Source organism: Solenopsis invicta, chromosome 12 (genome assembly GCF_016802725.1).
Source record: "Solenopsis invicta isolate M01_SB chromosome 12, UNIL_Sinv_3.0, whole genome shotgun sequence".
Classification (NCBI taxonomy): domain Eukaryota; kingdom Metazoa; phylum Arthropoda; class Insecta; order Hymenoptera; family Formicidae; genus Solenopsis; species Solenopsis invicta.
The window spans coordinates 1,888,739-1,907,858 of record NC_052675.1 but is presented as its reverse complement, the minus strand read 5'-3'; the positions used below and the strand labels follow the sequence as shown (position 1 = coordinate 1,907,858).

At 32.3% G+C, this 19,120-nt stretch overlaps 1 protein-coding gene across 5 annotated transcripts in view; it reads left to right on the top strand.

Moving 5' to 3' along the window:
• The window catches only part of LOC105196442 (dual 3',5'-cyclic-AMP and -GMP phosphodiesterase 11), a 103,545-nt gene that overhangs the window by 73,913 nt on the left and 10,512 nt on the right, over positions 1-19,120 (top strand). For 4 of the 5 annotated variants that reach the window (XM_026140098.2, XM_026140097.2, XM_011162381.3 and 1 more), the window contains 3 exons: positions 16,853-17,102; positions 17,444-17,819; positions 17,888-18,298. In XM_026140098.2, coding sequence (XP_025995883.1) covers positions 16,885-17,102; positions 17,444-17,819; positions 17,888-18,298 — 1,005 coding nt within the window. In that variant the 5' untranslated portion in view covers positions 16,853-16,884. Of the gene's footprint in view, positions 1-16,834; positions 17,103-17,443; positions 17,820-17,887; positions 18,299-19,120 lie in introns of all 5 variants that reach the window. The other variant, XM_039455992.1, reaches the window with a different exon arrangement.

Below are 19,120 nucleotides of genomic sequence, written 5' to 3'. Positions count from 1 at the left end.
ATATAAATGTAAAACGTTGATGACAAGTTTCAATTACTCATTTAAACTGCAGCTATTTCCTCAGTTACATCATCAGTCGCAGAATGCACTGAAAAAAGAGTTTGGTAATAGCTATCAAATGTTGAGTGAAATAATGCTAATTAACATTAAGTTAATGTAATAAAAAATAATTTTACTTTTATAAATACGTTTATTGTAGTTAATATAATCAAAAATAATCTTGTTTTTATAAATATTTAGTAAGTATAACCAAAATCACCAAACTCTTTTTTTTTAGTGTACTCTGTACTCAATTATTGTATATCGTCAAAAAAATTAATATTCTGCGTGTTTACTTTACACTAAAAAAAAATTTTAGTATTAACTACAAAATGTTGAAATAATGCTAATTAAATATTAGTTAATATAAATAAAAATAATTTTACTTTCCTGAATTTTTAATACCTAAGTATAACTAAAAGAGGATGTGCAAAAGTGGTTTTGCTTCCAACCGGGAAGTAAAATTTGTATATTTTTTTACAATTTTTAAGCCGCAGAATTATGTGATGCAGTTAATTTTACATAAAATATGATGCTATAAAAATAAGATAATAGAGGAGAAAAGGGTAATATGGCACTCATTTTTACTTTATTAAATAATTTTATTTATAATTAATATTTTCTATTGAAACATGAACAAGTATATTCGTCAAAGTGTTGTTCGAGAGATTCTAGAGTAATGAAACTCTCTAAGTAATGAAATATTTATTATTTAGGACGTGATTTATAAAAATCTAATGCATTGCATAATCGATGGAAGAAAAAAAGTGGTTGTAATATGACTATCTATAAAAATAATTTTAAAAAATTAGTTTAGTTTAAAAAAAACACAGTTCTTTGTTATAAAATTATATATTTTTAATTTTCTATTGTTTAAAATTTTCCTGATTTAGAATTTTCCAGCGTTCAGAAACTTTAGAAATATCATTAGAAATTGCATTAGAAATATCCTTTTATTTCTTTAACATTAAACATCAAACATAAAATAAAGTCTTTAATGTTTTTATTCACCGCCCTCTAGAATGACAATCGATTTATGAAGAAATTTTTCGATATAAAAATTTTGCTTTAAAAACCATATTAATAAAATTGCATGTTATTGTTTTAATTTTGTATAACTTGAAATATGTACAGCCGAATAAAATGTTAAATAACAAAAAAAAATACTCGAGTTTATGTACATTTGTATGATAATACACTCAAGTTTAAGAATAATGAGGAAGTATGTGTATTTAAAGGTTATAAGTGTACCTTGAAAAAGTTTAGAGGTGCTCAAAAGTAAAAATGCCTTATAAAAATTGTCAGTTATTACGCATTGACATATTAACATATGGCATATTATTGGCATATTAATTAAAAAACGGCGGGCTACATAAATCCATAAACAATTGTTAGAATAACATCACCTAATAACGGAGATAATAGGGGTAGTCATATTGTCGACAGTAGCCATAATATTCTGTTCTCTATATAATGAAGATTTCTTTTACGGAATATCTAAAAAATCCTGAAATATATGACATTTTGTCGTAATAAAGTTCAAATATAAAAAGAAATAAACCCACGAAAACTTGAAGGATAAGACAAGTGTCAGATACACGCACTTTGCACGTCATCTTCCAACTTTTAAATATTTAGAGTCTTAAACTCCAAATCCTTAAGGGGGGAATTCGGTTTTTTTGGCCAAAAACGTAATAAAATTCAGGAATTTTTTTTTTTAAACTAGCTATTCAATTAATTTGAAATTTGTACCATATTTTTATCCATGTTTTAAAAACAGTTTTTTTTGTCAATTTTTAATTATAAATAGAGAAGTTATATATGATTGAATATCATGCTGCGCAAAGTTCTTCATCTACTAGTGTGCACGATATTGATTTTCCAGATAATCTGAAACAGAAAAATAAAACGGCGTTTTACTTTATACACATGTAGTTTCAGTTTGATGAACTAGAATTAAAAGAAAATATTATTACGGTAGTTAATGATTTTCAAATCCAAATTATAGTTTATACTATCAAAATTCGTCCATTTTTATCATGTAAAAAAAAAATATGTAACTTATCAATGGTTCATCAAACGATAAAGTAATGTTTACTGAAGGTCAAATTTGAAGGTAATCGATTCAATGATTACAAAAATATTATGCATCCGCAGAAATGTTGTTTCGAGAAAACAGCGTTTAAAGTTTTAAGTTTAGTTTATATAAGTATATCAAGTACTTACGTGACTTTTTGTTACTCAGCTATTTCAGGGCCATATAGTAGTCATTCCTCTTTTCTTACAAAAATAATTCACCGTTTTTACACCTCATATGGACCGCTTTTAGCCCGTTTTGTTTAGCCCGTTATTGCGAAGAAAGATGACGAGTATGCTCACGAGTATTTTTGAGTAGATTGTCCGTTTTCAATATTCATTTTTCAGCTGATGAGTGACAACACGTTAATACATTCTTCTTTTATTCACAAGAGGGAAGACCAAGTAGATTGTCCATTTTCAATACTCATTTTCCAGTTGATGAGTGGCAATATGTTATTTATACGTTCTTTTACTCACAAAAGGAGAATAAAATATTCGCTGATTTTTCTTAACTTTATTCACATTTATATTAATTATATTAATACTTACCCTCCACTAATTCATGAATAAGTGGTACGACACAATATTTAAGTATTATTAATAATATATGATACTATTTATTCTTTTGATAAGTTATAAATCCCACTTGAACATGTGTAGGGTACTGCTATTAAAGAGGATTTAAATTTGTTACGCACGGCGAAAAATAAGGATATTTTACGAATTTTTGCGGAAATAGAAAGGTGATTTGATTCGCATTTTGAGAACAAATTATTTAATAATATTTGACGTAACAAGTATATACAATTGTACATATACACACACGAATACGCATACACACACAAACACGCGCGCGCACACACACACACACACACACACACACACACACACACACACACACACACACACACACAAAGATTGTACATATATACGTTTTACATATAATAACCATGTGTGTACATATATAGCATTCACATTGTATATTTTAAGATAGCGTGATTCAGTAAAAATTTTAATAATTATGTATTGATTATATATTAATTATAATTTTTAATAATTTCTGCTATTTCAAAATGTGCAATATTTCGTGTGGAAATTAATTCATATTTAATACTGTCTATATGGGTATTACTGAGGCATCCAAAATAAAGTTTTGCCAAATTCAAACTTTTTTAGAGTATAGTTAGGATAGTATAACTTAGGCTGCCCAGTTACAACCCTTATAGGACCCAGTTTGAATTTTACTTTTATTTCAAGATAATTATACTTAAAAAGTATGTTTAAATAAAAATTTCTTTTTTTTTTTCAAAAATAAACAAAATTTAACTAAATAATTCCGTAAATTAAAAAAAAATTATTTTTTTTACAGAGAAAGAACTTCTACTTTTTGTTTTAACTCATTAAAGCCCACGACCAGACCAGTAAAGATAGTTAAAAAAATAACAATTAAAAATAGGACCGAAACGTAAAAAAACATTGACATAAAAAGCATGTTTCAAAAATTATTTTGCAACTGCATTTGGTGGAAAATCACTAAACATTGACAGTTCTGAGTTTATTTTCAATAGTTCTACAGTTCCTGATAGATAAAACAAATAGTTCTGGCCTTTAAAGCGAAAAAAACGCATAGGACAAAGTGAGGTGCCAGGTTCACGCAGCACCTCACTTTGTCCTACGACATTTTCCAGACCGAATTCTTGTAGGATTTTAAAAGATCTATAGTTCTACATGAGTTCTAGAAAGAGTTCCAGCGTTTAACATAGTTTTTTTTATTTTTTTTTTATAAAACATTAATGTTATAATATTATAAAATAGAGTTCCGTGTACAAAAAAATATTTTTCCTACAGTTCTAAAGATATTGAAGCGCGTTCCGAAGAGTTCCGGGCGATTCCGATATTAGTTAATTAACAAAAAATTAATAACTCCCGAAAAAGCCGATTTTCCGCACATATAGGTGAGGTGCTGGACTTTTTCGAAGAGTTCTGTGTACGAAAAAATATTTTTCCTACAGTTCTCAACATATTGAAGCGCGTTCCGAAGAGTTCCGGGCGATTCCGATATTAGTTCATTAACAAAAAATTAATAACTCCCGAAAAAGTCGATTTTCCGCACATATAGGTGAGGTGCTGGACTTTTTCGAAGAGTTCTGTGTACGAAAAAATATTTTTCCTACAGTTCTCAACATATTGAAGCGCGTGCCGAAGAGTTCCGGGCGATTCCGATATTAGTTAATTAACAAAAAATTAATAACTCCCGAAAAAGTCGATTTTCCGCACATATAGGTGAGGTGCTGGACTTTTTCGAAGAGTTCTGTGTACGAAAAAATATTTTTCCAACAGTTCTCAACATATTGAAGCGCGTTCCGAAGAGTTCCGGGCGATTCCGATATTAGTTAATTAACAAAAAATTAATAACTCCCGAAAAAGTCGATTTTCCGCACATATAGGTGAGGTGCTGGACTTTTTCGAAGAGTTCTGTGTACGAAAAAATATTTTTCCAACAGTTCTCAACATATTGAAGCGCGTTCCGAAGAGTTCCGGGCGATTCCGATATTAGTTAATTAACAAAAAATTAATAACTCCCGAAAAAGTCGATTTTCCGCACATATAGGTGAGGTGCTGGACTTTTTCGAAGAGTTCTGTGTACGAAAAAATATTTTTTCTACAGTTCTCAACATATTGAAGCGCGTGCCGAAGAGTGCCGGGCGATTCCGATATTAGTTAATTAACAAAAAATTAATAACTCCCGAAAAAGTCGATTTTCCGCACATATAGGTGAGGTGCTGGACTTTTTCGAAGAGTTCTGTGTACGAAAAAATATTTTTCCAACAGTTCTCAACATATTGAAGCGCGTTCCGAAGAGTTCCGGGCGATTCCGATATTAGTTAATTAACAAAAAATTAATAACTCCCGAAAAAGTCGATTTTCCGCACATATAGGTGAGGTGCTGGACTTTTTCGAAGAGTTCTGTGTACGAAAAAATATTTTTCCTACAGTTCTCAACATATTGAAGCGCGTTCCGAAGAGTTCCGGGCGATTCCGATATTAGTTAATTAACAAAAAATTAATAACTCCCGAAAAAGTCGATTTTCCGCACATATAGGTGAGGTGCTGGACTTTTTCGAAGAGTTCTGTGTACGAAAAAATATTTTTCCTACAGTTCTCAACATATTGAAGCGCGTTCCGAAGAGTTCCGGGCGATTCCGATATTAGTTAATTAACAAAAAATTAATAACTCCCGAAAAAGTCGATTTTCCGCACATATAGGTGAGGTGCTGGACTTTTTCGAAGAGTTCTGTGTACGAAAAAATATTTTTTCTACAGTTCTCAACATATTGAAGCGCGTGCCGAAGAGTTCCGGGCGATTCCGATATTAGTTAATTAACAAAAAATTAATAACTCCCGAAAAAGCCGATTTTCCGCACATATAGGTGAGGTGCTGGACTTTTTCGAAGAGTTCTGTGTACGAAAAAATATTTTTCCAACAGTTCTCAACATATTGAAGCGCGTTCCGAAGAGTTCCGGGCGATTCCGATATTAGTTAATTAACAAAAAATTAATAACTCCCGAAAAAGTCGATTTTCCGCACATATAGGTGAGGTGCTGGACTTTTTCGAAGAGTTCTGTGTACGAAAAAATATTTTTCCTACAGTTCTCAACATATTGAAGCGCGTGCCGAAGAGTTCCGGGCGATTCCGATATTAGTTAATTAACAAAAAATTAATAACTCCCGAAAAAGTCGATTTTCCGCACATATAGGTGAGGTGCTGGACTTTTTCGAAGAGTTCTGTGTACGAAAAAATATTTTTCCTACAGTTCTCAACATATTGAAGCGCGTTCCGAAGAGTTCCGGGCGATTCCGATATTAGTTAATTAACAAAAAATTAATAACTCCCGAAAAAGCCGATTTTCCGCACATATAGGTGAGGTGCTGGACTTTTTCGAAGAGTTCTGTGTACGAAAAAATATTTTTCCTACAGTTCTCAACATATTGAAGCGCGTGCCGAAGAGTTCCGGGCGATTCCGATATTAGTTAATTAACAAAAAATTAATAACTCCCGAAAAAGCCGATTTTCCGCACATATAGGTGAGGTGCTGGACTTTTTCGAAGAGTTCTGTGTACGAAAAAATATTTTTCCAACAGTTCTCAACATATTGAAGCGCGTTCCGAAGAGTTCCGGGCGATTCCGATATTAGTTAATTAACAAAAAATTAATAACACCCGAAAAAGCCGATTTTCCGCACATATAGGTGAGGTGCTGGACTTTTTCGAAGAGTTCTGTGTACGAAAAAATATTTTTCCTACAGTTCTCAACATATTAAAGCGCGTGCCGAAGAGTTCCGGGCGATTCCGATATTAGTTAATTAACAAAAAATTAATAACTCCCGAAAAAGCCGATTTTCCGCACATATAGGTGAGGTGCTGGACTTTTTCGAAGAGTTCTGTGTACGAAAAAAGATTTTTCCTACAGTTCTCAATATATTAAAGCGTGTTCCGAGAGTTCCGGTCGATTGCATAATTTATTAGTTAATAATAAATTGTTAACTCTCGCCAAACACGTATTTTGTCATATATGGGTGAGACGCTAGTCTTTATTCGAGAGTTCCGTGTACAAAAAAATATTTTTCCAATCGTTCTTAACGTAACAAAGCGCGTTCCGAAGAGTTCCGGGCGATTGCATAATTTATTATTAACTAATAAATATTATTAACTAATAAATTATGCAATCGACCGGAACTCTTCGGAAGGCGCTTTGTTACGTTAAGAACGATTGGAAAAATATTTTTTTGTACACGGAACTCTCGAATAAAGACTAGCGTCTCACCCATATATGACAAAATACGTGTTTGGCGAGAGTTAACAATTTATTATTAACTAATAAATTATGCAATCGACCGGAACTCTTCGGAACGCGCTTTAATATATTGAGAACTGTAGGAAAAATATTTTTTCGTACACAGAACTCTTCGAAAAAGTCCAGCACCTCACCTATATGTGCGGAAAATCGGCTTTTTCGGGAGTTATTAATTTTTTGTTAATGAACTAATATCGGAATCGCCCGGAACTCTTCGGAACGCGCTTCAATATGTTGAGAACTGTAGGAAAAATATTTTTTCGTACACAGAACTCTTCGAAAAAGTCCAGCACCTCACCTATATGTGCGGAAAATCGGCTTTTTCGGGTGTTATTAATTTTTTGTTAATTAACTAATATCGGAATCGCCCGGAACTCTTCGGAACGCGCTTCAATATGTTGAGAACTGTAGGAAAAATATTTTTTCGTACACAGAACTCTTCGAAAAAGTCCAGCACCTCACCTATATGTGCGGAAAATCGGCTTTTTCGGGAGTTATTAATTTTTTGTTAATTAACTAATATCGGAATCGCCCGGAACTCTTCGGAACGCGCTTCAATATGTTGAGAACTGTAGGAAAAATATTTTTTCGTACACAGAACTCTTCGAAAAAGTCCAGCACCTCACCTATATGTGCGGAAAATCGACTTTTTCGGGAGTTATTAATTTTTTGTTAATTAACTAATATCGGAATCGCCCGGAACTCTTCGGCACGCGCTTCAATATGTTGAGAACTGTAGGAAAAATATTTTTTCGTACACAGAACTCTTCGAAAAAGTCCAGCACCTCACCTATATGTGCGGAAAATCGACTTTTTCGGGAGTTATTAATTTTTTGTTAATTAACTAATATCGGAATCGCCCGGAACTCTTCGGAACGCGCTTCAATATGTTGAGAACTGTAGGAAAAATATTTTTTCGTACACAGAACTCTTCGAAAAAGTCCAGCACCTCACCTATATGTGCGGAAAATCGGCTTTTTCGGGAGTTATTAATTTTTTGTTAATTAACTAATATCGGAATCGCCCGGAACTCTTCGGAACGCGCTTCAATATGTTGAGAACTGTAGGAAAAATATTTTTTCGTACACAGAACTCTTCGAAAAAGTCCAGCACCTCACCTATATGTGCGGAAAATCGACTTTTTCGGGTGTTATTAATTTTTTGTTAATTAACTAATATCGGAATCGCCCGGAACTCTTCGGAACGCGCTTCAATATGTTGAGAACTGTTGGAAAAATATTTTTTCGTACACAGAACTCTTCGAAAAAGTCCAGCACCTCACCTATATGTGCGGAAAATCGACTTTTTCGGGAGTTATTAATTTTTTGTTAATTAACTAATATCGGAATCGCCCGGAACTCTTCGGAACGCGCTTCAATATGTTGAGAACTGTAGGAAAAATATTTTTTCGTACACAGAACTCTTCGAAAAAGTCCAGCACCTCACCTATATGTGCGGAAAATCGACTTTTTCGGGAGTTATTAATTTTTTGTTAATTAACTAATATCGGAATCGCCCGGAACTCTTCGGCACGCGCTTCAATATGTTGAGAACTGTAGGAAAAATATTTTTTCGTACACAGAACTCTTCGAAAAAGTCCAGCACCTCACCTATATGTGCGGAAAATCGGCTTTTTCGGGAGTTATTAATTTTTTGTTAATTAACTAATATCGGAATCGTCCGGAACTCTTCGGAACGCGCTTCAATATCTTTAGAACTGTAGGAAAAATATTTTTTTGTACACGGAACTCTATTTTATAATATTATAACATTAATGTTTTATAAAAAAAAAATAAAAAAACTATGTTAAACGCTGGAACTCTTTCTAGAACTCATGTAGAACTATAGATCTTTTAAAATCCTACAAGAATTCGGTCTGGAAAATGTCGTAGGACAAAGTGAGGTGCTGCGTGAACCTGGCACCTCACTTTGTCCTATGCGTTTTTTTCGCTTTAAAGGCCAGAACTATTTGTTTTATCTATCAGGAACTGTAGAACTATTGAAAATAAACTCAGAACTGTCAATGTTTAGTGATTTTCCACCAAATGATGTGCCAGCTTCACACACACCATAAAAAGCATGTTTCAAAAATTATTTTGCAACTGATTTGTTTATAATATCTATAACAATTAAGAAAGCATCATATATGTCTCTTTAGTCATTTTTTCCATTAAATCGATCGGAGCAGTTTTTCTTTACAATCAATTTTTAATAATTTGCTTATAATAATGTAGGATGTTAATTAAAATTAAGTAAAATCAGGAATGACGGGAATATAAGTAATTTAATAGTGAATGAACGTTTAATAACTAAATAAAGTCTCTCAATTCGCTTAATAGTCGTTCACGATTGAATCTCTTTTCAATCGCTCGCGACTCTTTGCTCTCAACTCACAAGCTCTTAAAACTCTTTTAATTTCTGACTCTTAGACTGCTCGCAATACTCTAGAACTCTAGACTCTCTCGTTGCTCGAAATCTTCTGCCTTCGGCTTGTCCTGCCTTCTCGCCTTTACCCTTTTTACCTGATACGTACGTGCGTCCATTCGCAGACGTCACATTTACACGCTTTGAATACAATTTATTGTGTGTTTCATGACGCTATCATAAAACAACACATGTTTCGAACAATGGCAATCCTTTTTGTCAAACGACGCTTTTTTCTACTTGACGATACATGTTCTTTTGCTCTTGCTCTCTCTCTCTCTCTCTCTCTCTCTCTCTCTCTCTTTCTCTCTCTCTCTAACTTAAATAAATGACAATCTATTTGAATATCTTACAATAATTAATTTGCAAAATTGATTTTATCATGTTCTTTACATCAATAATGTTTTTTTATGCTTAGGTCCTGTATTTAATTGTTCTTTGGCTACTTTTGCCAGTCTGAGCAGGAACGGATTTTAATTATTCATATAGTTTATTTTTTGCATAAAATATGAATAGTTTAAGAAAGAGTCATATATATTTCTGTAGTAATTTTTCCCATACAATCGATTGGCGCAATCAATTTTCCTCTACAGTTAACTTTTAATAATTTGTTTGTAACAATTATTACAGTTGCAAAATTAATTTCTGTAACATGTTTTTTACGTCAATAATGTTCTTTATGCTTCGGTACTATTTTCAATTGTTATTTTTTTTTTACTATTTTTACTGGTCTGGCCATGGACAAGAACAGGTTTTAGTTATTTATATAATTTATTATAAAAATATCTAAGGTTAAATAATTAAAGAGCTAGTGAGTGTTTGCGCCATACTTAAAACGCAAGTTTCATATTCAAATCAGCTTCAAATCCTTCAAATATAACTTTTTATTAACGATATTCCGAGTGTTCGATTAGCTCAGTATTAGCGTCTTAGGTTACTGTTCCGAAGATCTTAGGTTCGAATTCCGCCGATGCGTTTTCAAAGTTGTAAAATTATGTGTATTTGTATTTAGTGAATTAAAAATCTTATATGCGAACAGCGAATACAGATTAAGCTATAAGAATAATAAGATTTGTTAAAAAAGAAATATATATATATGTATATATATATATATATATATATTGTATATATATTTAAAAAAAATTAAAAAATAAACGGCCGCAAGGTAAAATTTTTGGCCCAAGTTTGAAAACTACTGCAGGCGTGAGTGCTTGTGAGTGCTAAATGAGTATTTTGTACTCGTAGCCGAATATACATTTTTATACCTCAAATTTACACACAGGACGTTTTTACTACTCAAAAATACTCAAACTATACGTTATCACTACTCGGATATCCTTGTATGCAATCCGCTTTAAACACTTATTTTTCCGGAAAAGTTTCTGTTTGAAGAAAAATGAGTGTTAAAAACGGATCACATTCATCGAGCGAATTGCACGTTTTTACTACTCAAATTAACCGTTTTTGAAGGTTAAAAACGGGCTAAAAACACTGAAATATTTTTGTAAGGGTTCTTCGTAGAATTGGTTTTGAGCCATTTGTTTACTTCTACGCTTTGTCCGATCTTCTTTTGGAGCCTCGAGGCTTCGTCGCGCTGATTTTCAAGTCGGTATTGATCTTGTTCTTCAGAATATATTTTGGCTTTTTCTCCTATAACTCTTCCTATCGTTATCACAGTTTTAAGGACAGCATAAAAACCTTCATTAAAAATTCCGCTTGCTAAATAAGGCGCGATTTCAATTATTTTTGATTCACAATGAAGATGTTTAGTGAATCCCAGGTAGAGTAAAAACTCGTTATTATTTTGAGTTTCACCACCCAAACATCTTTTTAACAATTCTCTTGATGATCAATCTTTGAAAATTGGCTTTATGGCTTGCTGAATATCTTCATGTAATGGCGGTTCATGATCAAATTCATCAAGACCTGCGCTCGGATTAAAGACTGACTCATAAGGAAGTTTTATGAATTTCGAAATGAAATTTTTTGGAGATATTCTTAAGATGTTAAACTAAAATGTTCCGTAAAAAAAAACGATTTTTTTAACCCAAAAAACCGAATTTTTCCCCTTAAAAACTCGGAGACATTTAATCATCTGCACTCTAAACTTCTTAGAGTGAAAAATCACTCAAAAAATTAAACTGTTTCAATTATCACTCTGTAGGAGTGAATTTTTACTTTTCACGAGTAAATTTTTACTCTTATTAAAGTGAAAAATCACTCAAAAATTGCACTGGCTTAATTGTCACTGTCTTATGTGATTTTTCGCTCTAAGAAATTTAGAGTGTAACTTTTTAGCCCCATATCCTTAAACGTCTTAATTTCTAAATTCTTAAACTCCAGAGCTAAATTGTGGACTTGTAAATCGTAGACTCTTAAGCTTCAGATCTTTAAATCTTTAAATCTTAGTCTGAAAATTCAGACACTTATTATATAAACCCCATACGCTTAAACTCTAGACTCATATACACCGGACTCTTAATGACAATTTAATTGTCATTTTAGTAGTATTATAATTGACCCTTGATGTCAATTCCTCTAATACTGTCGGCATCAGCGTTACCCGATGTGCACCACGGGAAGATTGCGCGATCGGATTTTGCACATCGTTTGTGTGTGTATGCGTGTGTGCGTGTGCGTGTGCGTGTACGTTTGTTTACATAGTAATGAAAAATGAATTTAATAGTTTGCTCTTCGGTATTTTTATCCTTTTTTTTAACTCTATTACAACAAAATATCTTCTATTTAATGGTTTTCATGGGATAAAACTTTTAGTAATAAAGATCATTATCTTGTTTTTATGGCTTATTTTGTTAGTACACGTGCTTATTAACTCATTTCTTTCGATTTTTACATATGTTCCCATCATGTCCATGGAAAACTAATTACCCCACGTGATTCTGCAGCTTAAAAACTATAAAAAAACATATTATTTTACTTCTCAGTTAGGAGTAGAAATTGACCACTTTTATACATCCTACTTTGATAATTTAATACTTAGATCCTCAATATTTAAGAAAACAAAATTATTTTTGGTTATATTAATTAAATATATTATTAGCATTGTTTCATTCAATATTTTGTAGTTATTACCAAACTCTTTTTAGTATGCTGTAAGTTATCGCAATTCACATCCGTGAACATCAAGTCTATAGTTCATAATCGACATTTCGAATGAGTAGGATTGAAACAACGTGTAGTAACTCATCCGTGAAGAAAACGCGCGCTCGTTTCGTAGGAAATTTACCCGGTAATCTGTGTTGGGTTTTTCCACGGATTTCGTTTACGTTTGCTTGTTCGACTATTCCTACAACGAGCAATCACGACTTTCTCGTAGAGATTCCTTGTTGTATCAAAGTAAAGCTAATAAAAACAACTATTTCGTAAAACACTTCTTTTGCAAAATACACGTCCTATATGTAATTTGTACATTTATTTTTCATTTTAACACTCTTCTTAATACCATGCAGAATGACGGAAAAGCTCTATCTGGAAAGTGTCGTATATTTCCATCAAAAAGAGACGTCGACGATCTTGAAATCTCAAAAACTAATCTTTAAAAAATTCTTATCAACGATAAAATTCATCCTCTAGAACAAATAATTTCGTGGCATACATTTTCATCGAAAACAACAGAGATGTTTGGGATGATAAGAGGAGCAGTAAATCATATCACTTATAGCGAATTCGGTTGGACGCATTAGTGCGTACTGGTGCACATTAAAACCACCGTACACAAATTAACGTAAAGATATGTATTTAATATGCATATATAAACAGATTAAATTATGAAATTCTCGAGCAATATTTTATTTTTAAACAAGGTTAGATCAATGTACAGCGGCTTTAATGTACATCAATGCACTAGTGCAGCCAATGATTAGCTGGAAAATCCCAAGAACAATTTTTTCCTCCTCTTACAAACGAGCCGATATGTGACTGTGCAAAATTTACACAATACTCTTTTACGAAAAATTAGTCTTTTAAAACCTTAGGAAATTAGTAGCTAAAGAATAATATTTCTGTACATATGATAATAGTGATTTGAATGTAAAGCGTTCTTCCAGTAAAATTTGTTTTATTTGCTCGTCTAAAGAATTTGTAAATGTATAATTATTTTACTATACTTACTATAATAAAATTATAATTATTGTACAAATGACAGCAGTAAAAGAAATTTAAAAAAAGCGGATTATTTTTTTATGAATGCAAAAGTTTGTGTCCTATTTCAATAGTTGTCATTAGAAGAATTATATGATAGCGTTATTGATTGTTACGTGAACGTATCGCACATCTATGGAAAAGAAATAATATATATTTAATGATTATTTGAGCCCAAGATTTATGTGTTTTGATTGTGTTTTGTTTATGTTTTAAAAAAAAATTGTTTAAATGAGCGAAGAAGAATTATATTTACGGCATGTTATGTTTATGAATGTAGAAAGGGCGTAACAGTTGAAATTTCCATTAAAAAAAAAACATTTAATATGTCTATCAGAATTGTGCACTAGAACTTCAAATTGTTAAAATAGATATCTCACGCGCGCGCGCACGCTCTATTACGTACAAACGTAATATTATTATAAGTAGTCAATAGGTCAATTGAGAGCAAAATAGATATGTAATTAATATTTAGCGTGTACAGTAAACACATGAACGTTTTGGGTTTACTTGCCCTTTTTAAAAATTTGAATAAATGTTACGTATTCAAAATAATCGGAAGCAGATGAACAGTAGACAATGTTTAAATACAATGAAAAGAAATTTGTACATCGAAACGCGAACGCAGATGCATACATGGACCGAGATTTCTTCTGACATCTTTGAAATTATATTTTCACCTATGATAGCATATGGAGATGCAATAGCATTATTAAGCGGAAACCAATGATTTAAAAAAATACAATTTTGATTTTGCTCATATTATTTTGTAATTCATGTCGATTCATTGTTTCAATGTCAAAGTTATCTGTATGCCAAAATGTTGTCTTATGAAAAAGAAATTAAACTTATGAAATTTAAACGGCGTATTCATGTTACGTATTATTAGACCATCCGTATAAAATAAAATAGATATCTCACGCTCCATTTGTGCCAATGCAATATTAAGTAATCAGTAGGTCAATCGAGAGCAAAACAGATATGTAATTAATACTTCAAATTGTTAAAAAATGTTTTACGAAATTTAGACGTTGTAATCTTGACTACTCACGCTTTGACCAACCTTTACAAAACTATATATATTGCAAAACAGACTTTACGCAAATTTAAAAAACTGAAATGGGATATTATCCACATTATTTTCCGTCACATCTTCGGATGATCACTTATTTTGATTATTGCAGAATTTAAATAGGAAAAAATTTGCATCTTTGACGTGAAAGCTGTCAAAAACCATATTTTTTTTCTCCTTCAAACGTAAAACGAAAACAAGTTTTATTGCAAAAGAATAGATTAATAAAATAAAATAATTATTTTATTGGAAACGTGTACTAATCTCATTATGTTCAATTATGCGGGGTGGATACTTCATAAAACATGCCTATTATACAAAAATAAATGTTCAAAATTTCATAAAAACCATAATCAGTGACTATTTACCCCATTTCTGTCTTTCACTTTTTCGTACATTTTTTGAACTACCTACAAAAATAATATCATTACATACAATATCACAACAATATTATATTTTACCAATTAATACAATAAAAATTATATTACGTATCACTTCAATGTTATTTTTAACATTACATATTCAGGGTTAATATGGAAAAAAACACTATTCTTTTCTTTACTATACAATTCTTGGTTGGAACAAGAGCTAATCTTATTGTCTTCGGTCACATTTTGCCCCGTGTTTTAGTACCTTAAAGTGTATAAATTTACTTTCATAATGTAAAACATCACAGATAATAAATATATTTGCATAAATATTTTATTACAGTGACAAGGAAAGATTATTTAATAACGTAAATGTACTTAAGGTAATAAAAAATAGAATGTTAATATTCCTTATCTTATGCAAATATATTCCAGAAACTGCAACTCGTTGTCAGTTGCGGAAAGCATAGCGAATACATAAAATAATTTCTAGCAACTTTAAGCTGAAAATAATATAAAAACTGATAACAGCATATGGTAAGATATATTTAATAATAATTATTGCATAATATTTCATTACGTAATAACATTTCTGTAAACGTTATCGATCATGCCTCATTATACTCCGTGATTTCATTATGGCCTTGGTTCCCCTATATAGAAAACGAAATTATGAAATCATTGAATGGACAAATGTCCTTATGATAATTTTTGTATTGCTGGGTCCATAAATACCAACATTATATTTTTCACGATAAAATGTAATGTTGAAATAAGAAGTAAAATAAAAAAAGCTAACAGCGTTTTAGCTACAAATCGATATTGTATAACACTGTGTCACACTGTATGACTATATGTCAACAATTAATTACTGAAAAGCATTATCTATTACAATAATATTACTATTACTATTTAGCAATGAAATACATTCATTTATATGATGTACAATTTTCAACTAATTTGATTCATGTGTTTGTGTTTGATAATTATTATAGTAAAATTAGTATTTTTTTATGATATCGACGTTTTTTCGAAAAATTTAAAGAGGAATAATAGTCGTTAAAAGACGATTAACGGAAAGGTCTTTAATTTTACTAATGCTGAAGGTATCATTCATCACTGAATTTGTAACGAAGAAACAGACTGTGATAAAGTTTATAAAGAAGTGATCAAAAGATTGCTCGATTTATTGCGCTAGGCACGAGTTTAATGAAAATGGGAAAGTTTAGATTTCTTTTGAACGACAAAGCACCGGTTCATTCTTTCGATTCATTCAATCGTTATTTCCGAATTTTTGATAAAAGGTCTGATCATGTTAGTCCAACTTCTATGTTCTATATCTTATATTTAATCTGTTCTACTCACCCTATTTAGTATCGACTAACTCTTTCCTAAATTATTACAATGAAAAGGACGAAATTCGAGAATATATCATTGATTTGTGATAAGATAATTGAAAGCAAAGAAGTATTTTTTTGAGCATTCGATTCGTTGTATGAATAATGTAAACATTGTTTCAAAACTAGCGGAAACTATATTGAATGATGGGGCTAATAATATTTTCGCTCTCTTTTTATGCTTTTTTATGTGCAACCCACATGCCAAATCCTGTTTTTAGAATGTTGCTTTCTAAAATATTTGAACATTCTTGCAATCGCGTTATTATTTTATTTATCTAATAAATTGAAATTTTATTGATCGATTCGTCAAACAAATCTTACTGCTCGTAAAAACTGAGATTTTTTTATGGTCTTAGTCCGAGAATTTAATTGTCACTATATGATTGATTTAATGCGTTAGCGAAGCTGTTGAATACTCGCACAATTAACGAATAGAACACGATGAAAATACAGGCCTGCACTTGCGGAGCATCGAAGAACCGAGGATGACGGCGGAGACGGCAGCCCCTTGCGTACAAGGTGTACAGGGAGCACAAAGCGGCATAGTGAGTCAGAGTATGCTGCAACAGGTGCAGAATGGAAGCGGTGGCGGTAGCGCTTATTATTCTTCAACGTCGACTTCGACGGTGTACGATCCGGAATACGCCCGTATGGAGTCTTGGCTCGACGAACACCCCGATTTCGTCAACGATTACTTTCTCAGGTAATCGCTCCCTTCCGATTGAAGATGGACCAAGCTGATGAATTAATGTTCATTGTCATCCTACAAATTTATTCATAATCTTGTATTATTGTTCTTGAAAAACATTAAAAAGCCTCTGTTGCTAAATTGCTTCTGTTCCATCGATCCATTTTTTTCCCTTTCTTATATGGTCTTTTTATTTTATTTGTATACGTTATCCATTTTTTATCGCGATACTTTCCGAATTCTCTTTGTTTTTTTTTCTGAACTCTCTGTTGACAAGCATCGCAATGAACAATAGATAATATACACATACACATATTTATATATATTATTACTATATTTGGTTTCTCATTTGACAGAAAAGTGACACGGCAAACTGTGGACATGTGGTTGGTATCACACGCAACGCCGACTTCATCATCCAGCAGTTGCGTCGAGCTTTCAAGCCCGACTCACGCTACGGCCGGCAATTCGTCCTCCGGTCGAGGCGGCACCGGTGGCTCGGGGGCCACGACACCCGTACGCAAAATCTCAGCGCACGAATTCGAGCGTGGGGGCCTTCTGAAGCCAATCGTCAATACAATCGATGGCACACCAACCTTTTTGAGCGTAACAACGAGTGACGCGGGTCAATCAGGCGGGCCGCAGGTCGGATCCGGTAATTCGAATCGTCCGCAAAGACGATCAAGACACGAACTCAGGCACCTCGACGAAAAAGATCTCATTTTCGAACTGGTAAATTCTTTGATAACATACAGCTAGTCTGTATCTTGAATACTCTAACTTTCGTAAGGTCTGTACAGGTGAAGGATATTTGCAATGAACTAGACGTGAGATCGTTGTGCCACAAAATCCTGCAGAATGTGAGCACGCTCCTTCACGCGGATCGTGGTTCATTGTTCCTCGTCCAGGGGGAGAGAAGTGGCGCCGCTGCTGCTGCCGCTGCGGCTGCTGTTGTCACCAATGCATCATCCTCTCCAAATCAATTCCAATTTACCCCTGCGAACAATTCCGACGAGAAAAATAACTTACAGCAGCATGATCAATCCTATTCAAAGAGCAGGTGTCTGGTGTCTAAATTATTTGATGTTTGTTCGAGATCGACATTGCTGGAAATGGAAAAAAAAGATGAAATTAAGATTCCTTGGGGTACCGGTATCGTTGGATATGTGGCTGAAAGTGGGGAACCTGTTAATATACCGGATGCTTACAAGGTAAGACTTGATTAGATACCATTTTATCGAACAACCAGTACTTTTCCATCTAATTTTTGTGTCCGATGAGAAATTAAAACGCGATGCGTTTCATTGTTATTGCACCTCTATTTAATCGATTATGTAGGTTGACAACCAAAAATCTCCAAAGATAAAACTAAACGATTATAGGTTTTTGGCAGAATTCAAATCTGGTTATAAAAAGTCTTCAACACATCTTTAGATTTTTTGTAACTTTTAATTTTGTAAAGTTGCGAAAAAGCGTTTTTGACCTTCTTTGATCAGCTATAATGAGCAGATGAGATGTGTTAAGATATGTTTTATTAGATTTGTCAAAAATATCTCTTTTAATCATAAGGTAACGTTGTAACCTTATGATTAACTTCTCTATATGTTCCGTAATGGAACAACTGACACTAGTTGACATGATTACTAGTTGCCTTGATCTGCAGAGAGGTATTTTAATTTTTATTTTAATTATTTATTAAAATCTGTATTATTACGCATTATTTATTAAAATAATATTTAATGACAAAAACTGTAGTCTTTTCACTTAAAGATGAATAGAAACTTTATTATGCGCTATTGTACGTAAACATATTTAATCTAATTATTATTATTAATTATTATATTAATATAATATTGATAGATTAAAATTAATTGGAACGTACGATGTAGTTTCATTATATTATATTTTTTCGAGGTATTTATCTTATTGTGTTTTATCTAAATTTCTAATTTAGAATTGAAATTTTGATTCTAAATTAGAAATTGAAAATCATAATAAGATTTTAACACGCCCGTAGAGGGTTCTAATGACGC